The sequence below is a fragment of the Prinia subflava genome, chromosome 3 (assembly GCF_021018805.1).
Source record: "Prinia subflava isolate CZ2003 ecotype Zambia chromosome 3, Cam_Psub_1.2, whole genome shotgun sequence".
NCBI classification, from domain to species: domain Eukaryota; kingdom Metazoa; phylum Chordata; class Aves; order Passeriformes; family Cisticolidae; genus Prinia; species Prinia subflava.
In genome coordinates, this window is record NC_086249.1 from 66,131,865 (window position 1) to 66,147,909 (window position 16,045).

Here is a 16,045-nt window from a genome sequence, read left to right on the forward strand (position 1 = left end):
TCTGCACAATAACTTTTTTCCTTCATAAATATGTTGTCACAAAGGCGTATCTGATTGGCCCAGCCTTGGCCAGCAGAGTGTCTGTCCTGGAGCCAACTGGCATTGGCTCTGCTGGACATGGGGGAAGCTGACAGCAGCTTCTCACAAAAGCCACCCCTGTAGTCCCCCGCTACCAAAACCTGACCACAGAAACCAACACAGCCACACAAAACGGAGTAATTTGGTCCTGCAATCAAAACACAACATCATTGAAAGAGTCTGTGTATGTGTATTGGTTTAGAAAGACAGGTATCTGTCGGGGAAAACTGGAGTTTCCCTTGGAATGAAGAATATAAAACCCCCCTACCTCTATATTATTACAATTTTGCAATTAGCAGCTTTCAGGCAAAAATATAGGAATAGGAATAACAGTGGTTTACTAGGAATATTAAAAAAATACAAATGTAGTAGTAAAAAAAAAAAAAAAAAAAAAAAAAAAAAGGTCCTAGAAAACTCTGACACAGTCAGAGATATGACCTGACACCCTGTTGTCAGGGTGTTGGCAGCAGTGAAGTAGAGATGATCCTGTAGGAAAAAGGGGTCCAGTGCTGGCGAGATGGGTCCAGTCTTCCTCTGAGAATTCAGTGGAAAATCAGCTGCTCTGGGGTCCCTGTGTCCCCATTCCTCTGGGTAGGGAGTGATTGGCTCCTTCCCACTGGGTGGTGCATCTCACAATGAGATGATGTAATGTGTCATGTCACTGGTGAGCCTTAATGGCCCATTAACAGAAGATATCCCCCAGAGGGGGAGACAAAGTCGATGAAAGAGATAACAAACACTGCCCCAGATGGTCTATTATCAGAAAGCTTGCATCCTCTTCCCCCCTCTAGAGTTACAAGAGATAAAGAACAATATCTCCCAAACGGTTTCAACAGATTAAAATAGAATACACATTTTTTGGTTACATTTTAGAACCCAAGGCAGTATGACATTAGGGTTTTGTATAATATATCTTATGAGAAATTCTGACATTTAATTGTTTTTCTTTTGAACGGAGGCAAAATGTTGAAACAGCCAAAATACAGTGACCACAAAACCAGAACGGTGATTCTAAAACTGAAAAAGTTGGTATGGAGGCAAACAGTAGGATTCTGCTTCATGAGAGCACTTGAGAATTTTAACTCTGTGGATACTCTGCCTCTTTTTGGATGTGCAGCTTGTGCAAAAATGCCTCTGGGAAATATGCTTGATATCCAGCAGTCAAAAGTGTCCTCTGTGTCCTTTAGTACCTACCAGATGCACAATACTGAAACTTTTTTTCCAAATGGAAGTATATGAAAAATGTCATAATCCCAAACATTATTTTCTATACCCAGAAAACAAACACACTGGAAGAAAATAATTATCACTGCTGGCCACTCAGTCTGCCTCACCCCTCTTCTAGGGAGAGCTTGGTAGGGAATAAGAAAGTTATCCAGTTACAAGACTGTTTCATCATTGACCTTTTCTCTAAGACTGCAAATAAGATTGCAAGGTAGAAGGAGCTGTAGGTGGGGATTATGGATGACCTGTGATTCTGGGTAAATACCACATTTTAACAAAACTGGAAAGAGTTATCAACCATGTCCTGCCACAAAAGACATCCTTTTGTGCATTTTTCTTCCTGGAAAGACAGCAATTAAGATGCTTTCAGATATTAAATTAATGTCTCATAATAATCACCTTATTAAATTAAGGGGGTTTTAAGGTCCCTATATGTTTCTATACCTTCACCAAGTGATTAATAATACTAAATTATTAACTTGGGTTTTAATGCAGGTCAAGCACTCAATTCACTGTATAAAAGTGTCAATCAAATCTTGTTTCAAGTACACAAAAGAAATAATAAAGAGGCTACTAAATGCCAGCTTTCCTTTTTTTATGATTTTCATATAATCAACATATAACCAAGAATGTCTTTTTCAGGTTTTCCAAGGATGTGGCCAACCTAAACCAGCGCCTGCCCTGAGATCTTCCCGTTCCGTCCCTGAAAACTTCAATACCCGGTTTAGACCATATAACCCAGAGGAGCGACCTACAACTGCTGCTGGCACAAGTTTGGATAGGCTGGTAAGGCAAAATATATGCCATTTTCAGATTAATACAAAAGGCTTGGCTATATACTAGAAGGTGATCATCTCCTGATTTAATAATTTTATAATCACTCTTTATAGTTTCTTTGCCAGCTGTTCCAACATTCAGTAAAGCTTTTTTTCTCCATTGGAAAAGGTATAGAATTTCACTGTAGGAGAGCAGTATGGCTCAGTTTTTACATACCAGACTTGTTAGAAGAGAATAAACTCTTTCCCAGAGGCTAAAAACCACATAAGCTTTTTCAGGTACTTGGCAGTGTAAATTATGTATGAAAAGTGGTCTACAATGATATTTTATATTTTTTTATTTTATAAAAAGTTATGTATTAAGGCCATTTTTATCAACTGATTCTTTAACTTACACCCTTGCAAAGGCACTTTGATTTGTTTCACTTCTGTAATTATAAAATTACCTCTGCTTTATTTCCATCCATCTCAACAACTGACTTTAATCAACTAAAACTTAGTGATCGTTAATCTTGCTTAACTTATTCAATCATTTTTGAAAAAAAATACTTCAACATAAGACTATTTTCTTTACTACCAATCATCGGATTCACATTGCAGACTTCAATGTTCCTGCTATGCATCTATAGATTTGTAGAGGGCTAATTGCTGCAGCTGTTAGTACCAGCAATCATCTGAAGGTAAAACCGATGAGCAAAACTGAAGAGGTTCTGAATTAAAAAAGGCTGTGTCACATGCCCTCAGCTTATTGCTGCACACTTGCAGAGCACTAATCTGTCTTGCCAAAGAAAGCACCCAAATATACCAATGCAGATGAGGACCCAGGTTTCTTCTTGACACCGTCATTCATCAGATTCATGTGATGGTCCAAGTAGTTTTTCACAGTGCCAAGTCTTTCCAATCACTTCTGTCTATGCTGTACTCTATGTACTCTATTCTGTCAATTTTCATGGCAACTCAATAGGAAAATAACATGGCATTTCTAGCCAAGACGTGGGATTACCCTGCAGCAAAAAGCAACATTTGTTAGTTCTCTGCACTTCTGAAAATATTGTAGCCTGGTTATCCTAAAAGAAGCAGAGAAGACGTTTAGCTCCATTGTAGAACCTACCACAGCAGGATCATAGTGCAGTGCAACGTCTCAGGCTGAAAGTCTGACTAGCAATACTCAATCTATATTTGATGTGATCTTAATTTTATTCTTTCACTTTAAATTCAGAGAACCAGTCCTTCTGTATTGCTCAGAGCAGAGGCCTGGGTCTTAATGTAGGATTGGCCAAGGTGAAGTGAAAGGTCACCAAAGCCTTTAGGTTTCAATCATGCTTTGTCAAATCTAAAGGTTGCAAACATCTGAAATGGGAGGAAGAGCATAAAAAGGGAAGGGCTGGAAGCACGGCTCAGCTTGGATTAGTGTAATGATATAAGAATATTTCAGGCATTTTTGTAAGGAAAAAGGAAGGTTTAATATACATTACATATTGACATAAGAAAAATACTTCTGAACACATTAATATCCTTTTAAAAATACAAACTTGCAAAATACTGAGCAGCACACTGAATAAAGCAGAGATGTGTTGTATGCTGCCAACCTGTAAAGGCTGAAACTAATGAAAGTTGCCAATGCAGAAAATTCTTTATAACTTCTAGACTTTGAAAGGGGAACCTATTTCCATATAATTTAACTCGTTTTGTTCATGCATTATTTCAGAAAAAAACTCAAGGAGTTTAGTACTGTTCCTGTTAATTTTAAAAATGTTCAAGTCCAACTCCTACTTCCTGTTCTTGCTGATGGTATTTAAAATAATTACTATTTATGGTCTGTTAATGATGAGTGTTGGTATCAAATCCATCTTCAAATGGCAGTGATGATTGTGTTGTCTCCTTCTGGGCTGGGACAAACCATCTCTCAATTCAGAGATGGCTGCTCTTCTCAGTGGAGCTAGGAAAGGTAGTTTATGTGGATTAGAGCAGACAGCCTTATTTCAGAGCTGTAATCCCTTAGCAGCTCTTGGGAAAGGTCACTGCCTTCATCTCACACCAGCTTGGGTAATTTTATCCAGTAGGATATAATTGCTACAGTCCTGCCTCACAGAAACGCTGTTTAACCTGTGTTAGAACCTCAGCTGAATCATTCTCTGAGTGATGTATCTCTCTTCATTAACTATAGCCAGAGCTTGGAGGACCAGCTTCATTGGATGTTCCCAACCCTTGCATTGTTAACAGGATTTAAGGAGGACCCCATATGCACAGCAGTTTTCTTGTCTACACACTGATCGTCTTCTGTTGCTTACTTCATATAAATACACTGCAATATTAGAATTTTGTTGGTATTTTCAAACACTTAAAGACCATTTTGATTATTATAGATATAAGAAGCAAGCCTTTTCTTGTGATTCAGAAGACTGTTCAGTGTTATATTAATGCTTTTAGAAGTCTATTCTGGAGTTTGTGTTCCCGAATCACTGTCAGACCACTTGCCTTTAAACTGTCACCACAAAGTCCAAACATACAGTTACAAAAACCTCAAAGTGACAAACTGTTCTGCTTTTATTTGTCTTTGACAGCAGAAAAAAACAAGTTTAGAAAATATTTGCTCTGCATCTCAGTGCTATACAAAAATGCAGCACATCTAAACCCAATTCCATTTTAGTCCTGCTCATATCCCCAGTTATAAGCTTAATTCAGTTGGGCATATTTTATCAGGTATGTTGTACAAAGCAGCCCTCATAAGAAGCCCATGCTGAAATCACCAGGTACTGAGCCCATCTGAGAAAGTGCTCCTTCATCCTTGCCTGATCTTATGTGATTAATCCAGCTATTCCATTTCAAAAGGAGGGAGTGATTTCTCTGTGTTATTGTCATAGCTGTAACAAGTAAGGCTTAACAAATAAGAAATAGATCGAAAATAATTATAAGAAATGTGGAAAATTTTAAATTTCCCCCAAAAGCTGTGGCTTATGTGGTTTTCAAGTATCTGATGTATTTGGGAAGTTATGTAGAGCTTGAGAGACTTGTCTAAGCATGGATGAAAAGCATCATCTGAGACATCCTAAGGTATCTGAAATATAGGACCAGCAGAAGACTAAGGAGACCAGTACACTTCTGGAGCAGCAGATGGGAGCTGGCTTGAATACACTTCAGAAGCTCAAGCAATTCAAGATACTTATGCTCAGACAATTCAATGACATCTTCACAGCACTGGGCCCAAAGTCAGGCTCTTTCTGAAGTCAATGGAGAGAGACACACATCTTTGGAGAGTGATTCACCCCATCTGTCACAGATATCTCTCAAAGACAGGGAAATAAAAGACTCAGTTGGAATATCCACATGTAGATAGACAAGACTGAAATGCCTTGGAGTATCTAAGTCATCTAACTGAGCTGGAAGATAGAACAGTAATTTGAGATGCTTGTGCTCCCCTGGACTGGCAGCTGAAGTTTGGATAGAAAACCCTAGAGGATGTTCACTGTGAGGCATACAAGTGGGAGAACAGAACTGAGCCCCAGCTGTTCTCTGCAGGTTGCACCTTGAGAAATTTGGGTACATAAATATTGTCACCTAATGCTCCTTGAGATGCCTGTGCTCTTCAAGATGTCCAAAGGTGAAAACAAGGTTGCAGGAGGTCTGGTTGCAAGTAAGATGGAATAACTCAGAACTGCTAAATTCATTTGCTCTGCCTACATTTAGATATCTGTACTCCACCTTATACTGACTGTAACAGTAGCAAAAATGAGGACTTTTCTGATTCAGTATAGAAATCCATAGTGCAGATACCTAGAATCAGCTACCATGATTTGAGTCCAGTGACTGTCACTTTTACTGTTAACAGAGAGAAATAAAGGCCTTTGTTCAGTTGTCTAAGCATGGGTTTAGGCAATTGATTCATATTTATATGATCACATATTTATAAAGCACAATTCATCTCATCCTAAGGTATACATTTGAACAGCTCAGAGAAATCTTTCCATATCCCTCTACCACAAAGTGCCAAAAAGTGCCAATCCTAATCCAGGCATCTAGCAAATACACCTGAAGATCAGTAAAGTTAAAAAATTGTAAAAAATTTAATAATTTTAGTGACTGAGCACTCCTGCTTCTGTAGAGCATGATCTAAAGTTTTTCATTTAAAATCAACCGCTTATAAAGACTCGTTATCTTCTCTGTGGTTGCCTGTTTGGTATAACATGTGGTTTATTTTGTTTTGTTTTGTTTTGTTTTTCTGTTCCCTGAATCTGTTTCCCTCTTGCTTCCCAGAGGACTATCTGGAGGACAATGCAACATGGTGTAAGCTTTGGTATTCTTATTCTTCTCTTCATTCCCATTTGTCTTTGTACAATGCTGGACAAAACACTTGTTTAAGTTTCATCTTCACCATCTTTACTTCATGTGTGTGTCTTGTAGGCTAAAATACTAGCAACTCTTTCTGTAATTTTTCATTCTAATTTCATTTTGCCAAGTGCCCAGAGCTGCTGTTGCCGTCCAGTATTTTTCTCTCACCTCAAGGATGATGCCTCATCCCCAGAAAGTAGCCATGTATTCCTCCAATAAACCAAAAACTGGTGTAAGCATCCCCATAGTCTCAAACCACACAAGGACATGTGGAGCAATGCAGACACTGCAGTAGCATTCAGCTCTGAGTGTTTTGCCTGGAAATGGAAATGAGCTCCCAGGCCTTCCTGGGCTCTCTCCCTGAAACTGCCCCTGTCTTGCTGGCCAATCTCCTTATGCTTTACAGCTTCATAAGTTTTTGTGGCTGTTAGAGGTCCCTGGTTCCAGACAGAAAAGCCTTCCTCAGCAGAGCTCATTCAGCACAGCCCAGGGGGAAGGCAGGAACACAGCACAGATTTGCATTTAGCATGGACTTAATAGTCCAGCTTCTTAGCAGGACTAATTAGTCTACAGAGAGCACCATGCTGATACAACCATGCTGCTTCCTGTGTTTGAGCCCCAAGTACCTCTGTATCCACCACATCACTGTACAGCAGTACTGTCTTAATTCAGCTGGAATTTCTCCTGAGAACATACTGCAGCCTGACCTGGCTGGACGTGTATAAAATAATTCCACATTTCCTTTCAGGAGGACATGGAAGTTTTCTTGATTTTTCACCAGGGAGCTGATGCACTATTAAACATAGAATCCAAAATATACATGCATACTATGGAGACAGGCAACTGAGAAATTGGCCATGGCATTCATGGGTGATTTGCATTCATGTACAGTGCAGTAGCTGCATAGATTAGTGAATGAGCATGCACCCTGTCTGAGAAAGAACACCTTTTATGCTCTTTACCCTGGGGAGGGGAATATACTGGGTCACACTTTGTGGGAAAATGTTCTTTTAACGTTCCTTCTGATTTCCTTAAAGTAAAAGTAAACAGAGTCTCAATTTCCATGAGGAAAATACCCTGAACTACCCTTTTTAGGAATAAATCCCGATATACTTCAAGTCTCTTTTTAGCTTTTTTATTCCACTATGCTATGTTTTTTGTTACAGTAAAAAAACATGATGGTAACCTAAGAAATCAGTTGTGAGCAACTTTTTTCCCAGTGCTCCAAAACTACATGAAAAAGAAAATATGACCTTAAAAAATATAATCTGCTGTGCATTTTACCTATAAGAGACTAAAAGTAACAGGACTGTATTCAGACGTTGATCTGAGTTGGCCAGGGAATCCTCCAGGGCATTCCTGAAAGTGGAGTTTTTCATTTCAGTTTTGTTAGACTCTGCTTGGTCCACAATCTTGAACTGTTAAATACACGCCATGATGGCACAATTTTTCTGGGATTGGATGTTTATCAAGAGACCCCTGAATAAAATCCAGAAGGTATAAGTCTTAGAGTTTTTGAAGTTCCAAGATTAATTTTCCAAATATCTTCTGTATACTGAGGCCATAGGATAGGATACAAACAATGAGCCTGTAAAATACATCCTAACTCCGGAGTTTTGGGTCGCGCTCTTAAGGGTGAAGATGACAGACTTGCACAGGTGTTTTAGAAGCCCACTGGCTTCCCACAGGCTACTACCCCAAAACCCTTAAACACTGTGCTGTTGGATTTGATAACCCTGTGTGATGCTAATCAGCATTTAATCCTGAAATGTACAACTCCTCCAGTTTTACGTTTTGCATGTTTAGACACAGTCCTGTTTCTTATTAGGTGTTTGGATGCAATGTGCAAAATGAATAAATATGTTTTACCACATTCATTGTGGTCATTTCGTGTTAGATTTAGGCTTTGATTGGTTCTCCAAAAATAAGTGTTTGCTTAGTATCAAGTTTTGTTCAGTCTCAGTTTCTGTCTCACAGCAATATCTAAGTTTAAGTCTGTGGGGTCATTTTTTCCCTCATGGTTAATACCAGTTCTAGGTGGCAAAGGTGGATGAATGATGGTGGCTGTCAGAACCCTCCTGGGAGACCTGACAGAGTCCTGTTTTTTAAAACGGTGATGTTATTCCCTCCCCCAGGCGAATGGTTGTGCATGCTGCCGTATCTGATGCATGGCATTCTGAACGTGCTTGAGGCGGTTGCTAAGACAGAGCTTTGTTACAGTGGTTGCTTCTGCCTTCAGGTGGAATGGGTCTGCCTGCTGCTCAGACCCTGGCTAGCATGGGCAAGGAAAGGCCATCCCCCAACAATGACAGGAACCACAGATCTTTACATTAATTGGGTGTCAAAGCAAATGCACAAATCTTGACTGGCACGCAGTTTCTGCCTTGTCTGAAGAATGATGTCTCATGGAACATGGTGCCTGCTGGATCACCTAAAATGAACTTTTTAGTACTAGTTGAACTTCTTTTACCTGATGGGTGTGAAGGCCCACTGAGAGTCATCATCTCATTTCCAGGAAAGTCTTTGGGGTACTATGGTACTATGGATCACTGTTAGACAGGTGGGGAACACAAAACCTGTAGATAGAATCCACAGCAGACTTTCAGCAAACAGTAAGATGAAGAAATGGCACAGTCATGGGTCTTTGCTTGCTGTACATTGAAAAATTATGTGATTGTTGTTGAACTTGGCTGTTAGAGTAAAGAAAAGTAAGATACCTAGGCTAAAGTTTGCACATCTGTGCCCTATCAAACCAGATAAACACAAAGTGGGATTTGTCACAGCTTTTCATGTTTCTAGTGTTGCAAAGTTTGAGCTATCACTTCTTTCCTTTACTAGTAGATGGAGACAGCATCTCCAGAGCTTACTTTAAATACTTATTTAGAGAAGACAAGAATCTGAATTACCCCCTTCTCCCCTCTGAGAATGAATAGAACCTGGATGGTCAATTCAGAGATCCAATTTGTAGATGTCTAAATGTAACCATAATTCTTGGCATTGGAGCTAGGTTCTATGAATCAGATGTGCAGAAAGGAGATTTTGGTCTATAAGATATATTGATACATAGCTCTTATACTCCTAATCTTACTCACTGCCATGGTATCATCAAGTACCTAGAACAATATCTAAACTCAAATGAAAATTGTTAATTTGAAGGCTGCATAACTTCTATTCAATGGAAATTTCACCTCGTAAATTTCACCTACTTCCTTCCATTTGATATTTTAGCTTCTGCTCAATAAAGACTAGAGGTTTTTATCCAATATACAGAAAGTTTATATTACCAGCCTCTGGAAGATTAATCTAAGCAGGAAATACATTCGCACTGCTCTTTCAGCTGGAAGATAGATCACATTTCATTTCATATGTCTGTGCATGAATCTGAGCAGAAGGAAAAGTCAAGTCTTGATGTTCTTGTTCATGATAAAGAAAGATAGTAACTATATATACATCTTCTGCATTTAGTGTTTCAATATCATATTAGGAAAAAAATGTGGTTTAAAAATGAGTGCGAGGGCTTGTGTTGCCACTTGCAGTGCATAAACCATGCTCATTTAGATGCTTCCAAGTAATATGACAGTAACAGCTATGAGTGTTAGCTGTTACACTGCCTGGAAGGTGTTACACTGGGATGGATTCTTGCATTGTTAAGGTAAGCACAGCAAACAGGTTCTAAGTTTTCATAAAAAATGGATTTGTGATATATTATCTGTTCATCTACCACTAGAGAATTAGGGGGTCCTTTTTTGTGCAAGTGACTACAGAACATAAAATATCTTTCCACAACAAAGTCAGTTGTGTACAAGTATAGATGCAAAGAGAGAAATTAAAATTTTGGTAATTCCTAAATTAGTTGCAAATAGTGAACCTCACTCTCCAAAGAAAAATATGTTTTATGCTTTGTTGGCAATTCATTTTCTCCAGCCTTTGCAGATTTGTTTGTTTGTTTTTGTGTTTTTGGCGTTTTTTGGGGTTTGTTTTTTCGGGGGGGGGTTGTTTTGGGTTTTTTTTGGTTTTGTTTTGATTTGTTTTTTGTTAGACTGCAGCACATGGTTATATTGTGAACTTGTAATAGGAGTGTGCAGTGCTGAACTCCAGTTAGAACAAATTAGTAGTTTACAGTAGACTGAAACTGATTTCCCAAACTGAACATCTCATAAGTTTTTCTTTAATGTCATAGACAGAAAGTGGTACTTTATGGACTTCTATATGTATTACAGTGGGTAAAGAGAGGTAGAATACAAGGCATAAAAATGTTTATCTTCATTACAAATAGTGACCCTTTTGTGACCCTTCTTTAGTCAAAACTGAATATTTTACATTAGGAAAGATTTCCTGTATTTTTTTCTGTTCTTATCATCCTTCAATCTTCACCATCCCTCAATCATATCAGTGTATCAATCTAGGTTGTTTGGATAGCATAGCAATAAAGATGTTTCTATAATGCAGAGCTGCATGTAAACACTAAATCTTGAGTCGCTAGTTACAGATGTTTGCTGGGAATGCCATGATTAATAATACTGGGGAAGGGAAAACCATGGATTCATTGCATCAAATTGTATCCATCGTTAACAGAGGACAAACCCAAGACTGTGCATCTCTGAGCAAGCCCAACAGCATTTTCTGGATCCTAGGTCTGGATGTAGACCCTAGCAACCTCACAGGTCCACATTAGGGCAACAGGAGTAGCTAGCATATTACCAATTCAGATGCTTTGTCAACATGGAAAATGAGAGAATATCTGCAAGACACTTCAACAGATCCTGTTCTGGACACTGCTGAGTACTGAGGTACATGGTAACAGAGAATTCTGCCTACAGGACGAAGACTGAGTAGTTGGACTCCTTGCACAGCTGGTTAAGAAAACAGGCATTTTCAGAGAGTAATTGCCAGTGTCATGTAAATATCTGTCAGAGGTTTCATGCACAGCTCTGTGGAAGTGCCAATGTCTCTCTGTCAGCTATGAAGAACTTTAGGCTTGACCAGATATTTGGGTTACAGAGGGCTAGAGCTGAGTTAATCTAACTCCTTCTGAGTGGTCAATACCTGACTTCTCCCCACACAGGCCTACCAAAGTGAAAGTGACTAAGACTATTAGAATTAAGGACAGATGTAGTCTTAATTCTAATACTGGGGTCTGAGTAGAGCTCACAATTTCACCATGTTCCAGTGGCTTTGTGATCTGGCAGCAGCAATCATAAATTACCACCGTGTACATGTCTTTGTTGGTTTTCTTGGGTCTTACTGCTTCTGTATGAATGTGTGTCATGCAAATGTTATTTCTGGTACAAAAGAAATGGAATTTTCTCTGTCTGATTCAGTGTCTCTAATACAGATGCTCTGTGGAGCTGGATTTGTAAATCTTCCATGGTAGCAGTGGAGAGCTAGTCAAGGGGGTCAGTAACAAACAGAAATCATTTGCTGAAACACAAGTGTCATGATAAGTGTCCTGCCCTAAACTGTCTAGGCATCTGCAAAGAAGTAAGAGATGTGATAAAGGCCTTACAGAAGTTCTTCCATCTTCTGGATGCTCTAGATGACTCCAACATGGCATTAAATTAATTTGTATCTATGTTGAATGAGGGAGCTGGGAGCTACTCATAAGACCTTAAATTAGACCAAAACGGGACAGCTGGCAAACTGAATAACTGTCTAGATGCCACTGACCAAGAGGTCACAGTCTTTCCAGGGGAGACTTCACATGAGGGTCTCAGGTATGGTGTGGCACCTATGTGACATCTGTTCTGGAAGAGAGGGAAGGTTTCCAAAGGCAGTGGATATCTGTCTGCAGGCAGCTGAGCCTCACTCCATGTCTCCACTGTTTGTGGTGGTTCTTAGACACCCAGCTGACATGTCAATACCCACGCTGATAGACTTAAATTCAGGCAAGACTAATGCACTGCCAGATCCTGATGGACAGCTGACATTACTGTTCATCTCTATGGGAGCAAACCACACTGCTGATACTCAGCCAGCTCTTAATAGTCCTTAGAATAATTACCTTTGTTTAAAATGCTGAGAATTTTCCTTTTCTATTATATATTTGGGCAGCATAAATACTATATAGGAACCCAAATGAAAACAGACCAGAATGAAAGTTGTTTTTCTCTTGAAACATTCAAGGCCATAAAAATATCCAGTACATAATAATAACTGTGTTACCTAAGTAACTGCTAGAGAAAGTAAAGTAAAAAGCTAATTGTTTAAAGTGCATTGTGTTTTTAATATAACATACCTACAGTGCTCCTATATTAAAGTGTGATATAAATGGAGAAATAGCAGGAATTTGAATAATGTATTTCTTCTGCTGAAAAAAGCATCAGTCATTTAGAGGAAAAAAAATCACTGCATAATAAATGAACCTGTGAAAAGCTTCCTTTTCTGTGATGTCACAATGAATGTTAATGGGTTTTAAAAAATCAGGGAACATTTATAATATTAGAAATAATTTGTACATAAAAATACTTTCAACTCTTATTCCCTCTTCAGACAAAATCCAGTTGACTAAATGGAGGTATCTAACCCCAGAGCCAGACAGATAATGTGTCCTCTGGTGTCAGCAGAGAAAAATAGGCACTTTCAGGGCACAGTTGGTCTGAGCTACTTTAAAAATCTTCGTTGGATTAAAGTAGCACTTTTACTCTTCAGTTCTTGTTTCTCACCATTGTCTGCAGAAGAAGTCTGTAGCTCAGACAGGAACACTGGCATCATGTGAGATGAATTTCATTCAGAGAGTCTTCTTTCTGAAGCTCATGGTCTTGATAGACTAGGATATTACTATCATACACCTTGATGGTATTTCTACTTGATTTGGTTTGACAAGAAGGGGTCACACTGGGCTTGGCATTGAACACATATTAAAACTCTGTTCCTGTCTTCAACACTTTAATGAGGTCTATCTTTCAGACCTTTTCTTCTGAAGCAGAAGATGCAGGATTACCAGCCATTGTTCATTGCCTCTATGTTTTTCTAACCATTCATTTGCACTATGGGAATAGAGTGATCCAGAAAAACAAATCAGCTGTTCCTGTAAAGTGTGATATTCGTATTACCCAAGTTAGCAAAATCTGAATAGCAACCTGTTTGCTCACAAGAGAAAGAGGAGAAAGTTTACATTGTCTTCCCCATGTCACTTATGCTCAGGCAATCCAAATTACACCTCCAAGTACAGAGCAGTAGAGATGGAACACTTCCCAGGGTGCAAGACTCCCAGAGACTGGGAATATCCTCCTTTTGTCAGGTACAGGGCATGTTCACATGTCATGGTGGGACTGGAAAACCATGACTGTTTTTGTCTGCAACCCATGTATCCCAAATTATAATGCTTACATAGTTGGGAAAGAAAAGAGGATCGCTCCTGTATCAATCCCATCCAGATTCTTATTCCCAGTCCAACTTTAGCTCTCCTAGGTAAAGACCTTCATTGTTAAATGGAAAATGTATAACTCAGCTCTTTTCTGCCTTCAGGGAGAGGCCTAGATTCATCATACTTTTATCAAGTGACCCCTTGCTTGATAAAAATCAATGTGGCAAAATCAGATCCCTTAAAAATCTCTTTTGTCATGAAATCAGCCAGACATAGACATATAGGGGAAAGATGGATTGGAGAAAAAGTACTGCCTGTAAAACATGCAGTTCACTTGGGAATGTGACTAGCTGAAAATTGACTTGGTAATGTTCTGGGACAAAACCCCTGGAATTCTCAAGCTAGTTGTGGAAGCACTTTTAAGAAATCCTATTTTCCACAGGTTGTAATGTTGATTTATTTCTGTGCTAAAATGTGAAAGAATATGGCTGGTAAACATGCTTTCAGAAATCTAGAAAATAGTTAGTGATATATAGGGACATATTCTTCAATGTCATTTGTTCCTTAATGTGTCCCCATGGCAAAGACACCATAATCATTTCAAGGCCACTCACTCCCATGCTATAGCACTCTCTCTGCTCTCAACCATTTGCTTCATCAGAGAGAAAACAGAGATTAGAAGGGCATCATTGTAAAAAGGAAGATCTGAGCAAGATATTTCTGTCTTACAACCACACAAAATTTAACTCTGGCCTCTTAGACCAGGGTGACCAAAGCCAGACTCTCACTACAGGATACGAGCCACACTCTAGAGGTACTCAATGGATGCTGAGGACACAAGCCAGCTGCTGAACTTTGCATCCAGAAAAGAGCCCGCACACACCCTGGAAGCTCTCCAACAAATGCAATTTAATTTATCAGGCTTTCAGGAAGGGCTCTGATGCTACATGGTGATCACACAGCTAAGTTTAGACACACACCTAAATATTTTTCCCCATTTGAAGCACTAGACTGTCTGATGTTTAGAACCTCAAATTTGTTTTGCACTTATCCAGGTAGCCATTCTCTAAATGAACTGGGAATATTTTGTGCTTTTCCATTATTAGTAGTGACACATAACAGGACTACCATTAAGGTTCTCTTTAGAATTTATTGCACTTCTGGATGCAATGTTACCTGATTTTGAGACCTTACTCCTCTAGCTGTTGGCTTGCTGAAGTGTTTTCTGACAAGAAAGTAATACTCACACTATAATCCAGACCAATGACTGATTTCCAGCAAGACTTAGACTTCATTTGCACAGTTCACCATTTAGTTTTAATGGAATAAATTGCATAGTTGGGGGGAAAGAGCAATGATAAGAACATACCTGTGAATACTCCATTCTTGCTGCAGTGGTGGAAGTTGCCATAGTAACTTATCAGGATAAGTTAATCAAGCTTTGCCTCTTATCAGAAATCAGATGGAGCAAAGACTCCAAATTACGGATCTTAAGGCAGTTATTAAAAGTCAGATCGATGTTCAGCTAGAAGTAGATAGGGCGAGGGCGCAAGGGTCTGTTAGATAGAAATTGTAGGGATAATATATTGGTGTAAAGGAATTACAGAGGGAAATGGGGTTATGAGGCACAGTAAGAAGTGTTTAAAATTTCTATTCATAATATTCAAATATTATTCTGGTTCAGAAAGTATGTTTATTTAAATAAGGTTCTGATATTCCATATGGTTTGCTCTATGCCTTATATAACTACTATCATATTTACTTAGTTACAGCTATTTATCTTCTCCACTCAGTCTTGCAGGGGTTAGCCCAGCAAAGAAAAATCAAATTGTCCTAGTTGCCTTTCATATGCCATCATTTATAACCTGAAGGAACTTACCTGTTTTGTCTTTTACAGTACCTGTCTATGCCTGGGGTTCATTTGTAAAGGAGAAAAGCAGTATGGTTTTCATGGGCCAGTGTGGGGATCAAAACTTGTTTCATGGATTATGACAACAGAGAAAGGTGCTGCATTTTCCACTAAAGGTGCACTGGAGGGAGGAGGGGGACACTAGGGAGAAGCCTGTTTCTCCATGTGTGAACATGCAAGCCAAGAAGTTCAAGATGGCCAGGAACTTCAGTTCTGGGAATTGGCTGTGTGCTCAGGCACAGGTTCAGGGAACACTAAAACTCTTGAGACCTTTCCTTGGAAACACAGAGTGTGTTCTCCTCTCTTATTCCCAGTAGCCAAAGAGGGCAAGCAGTTTTGACTTTCTCCCTGTACATAGAATTTTTACTTTGCCTGTAGGCTTCAGGTATGAAAGGCCATGACAATATGGGCAGTGTAACACAG

The 16,045-nt window shown here is 39.1% G+C and overlaps 1 protein-coding gene across 1 annotated transcript in view; it reads left to right on the forward strand.

Moving 5' to 3' along the window:
• GPC6 (glypican 6) overlaps positions 1 to 16,045 on the forward strand; it is a 727,192-nt gene that overhangs the window by 662,603 nt on the left and 48,544 nt on the right. Inside the window, exon 6 of the mRNA XM_063392301.1 lies at positions 1,945 to 2,088. Coding sequence (XP_063248371.1) covers positions 1,945 to 2,088 — 144 coding nt within the window. The remainder of the gene's footprint in view (positions 1 to 1,944; positions 2,089 to 16,045) is intronic.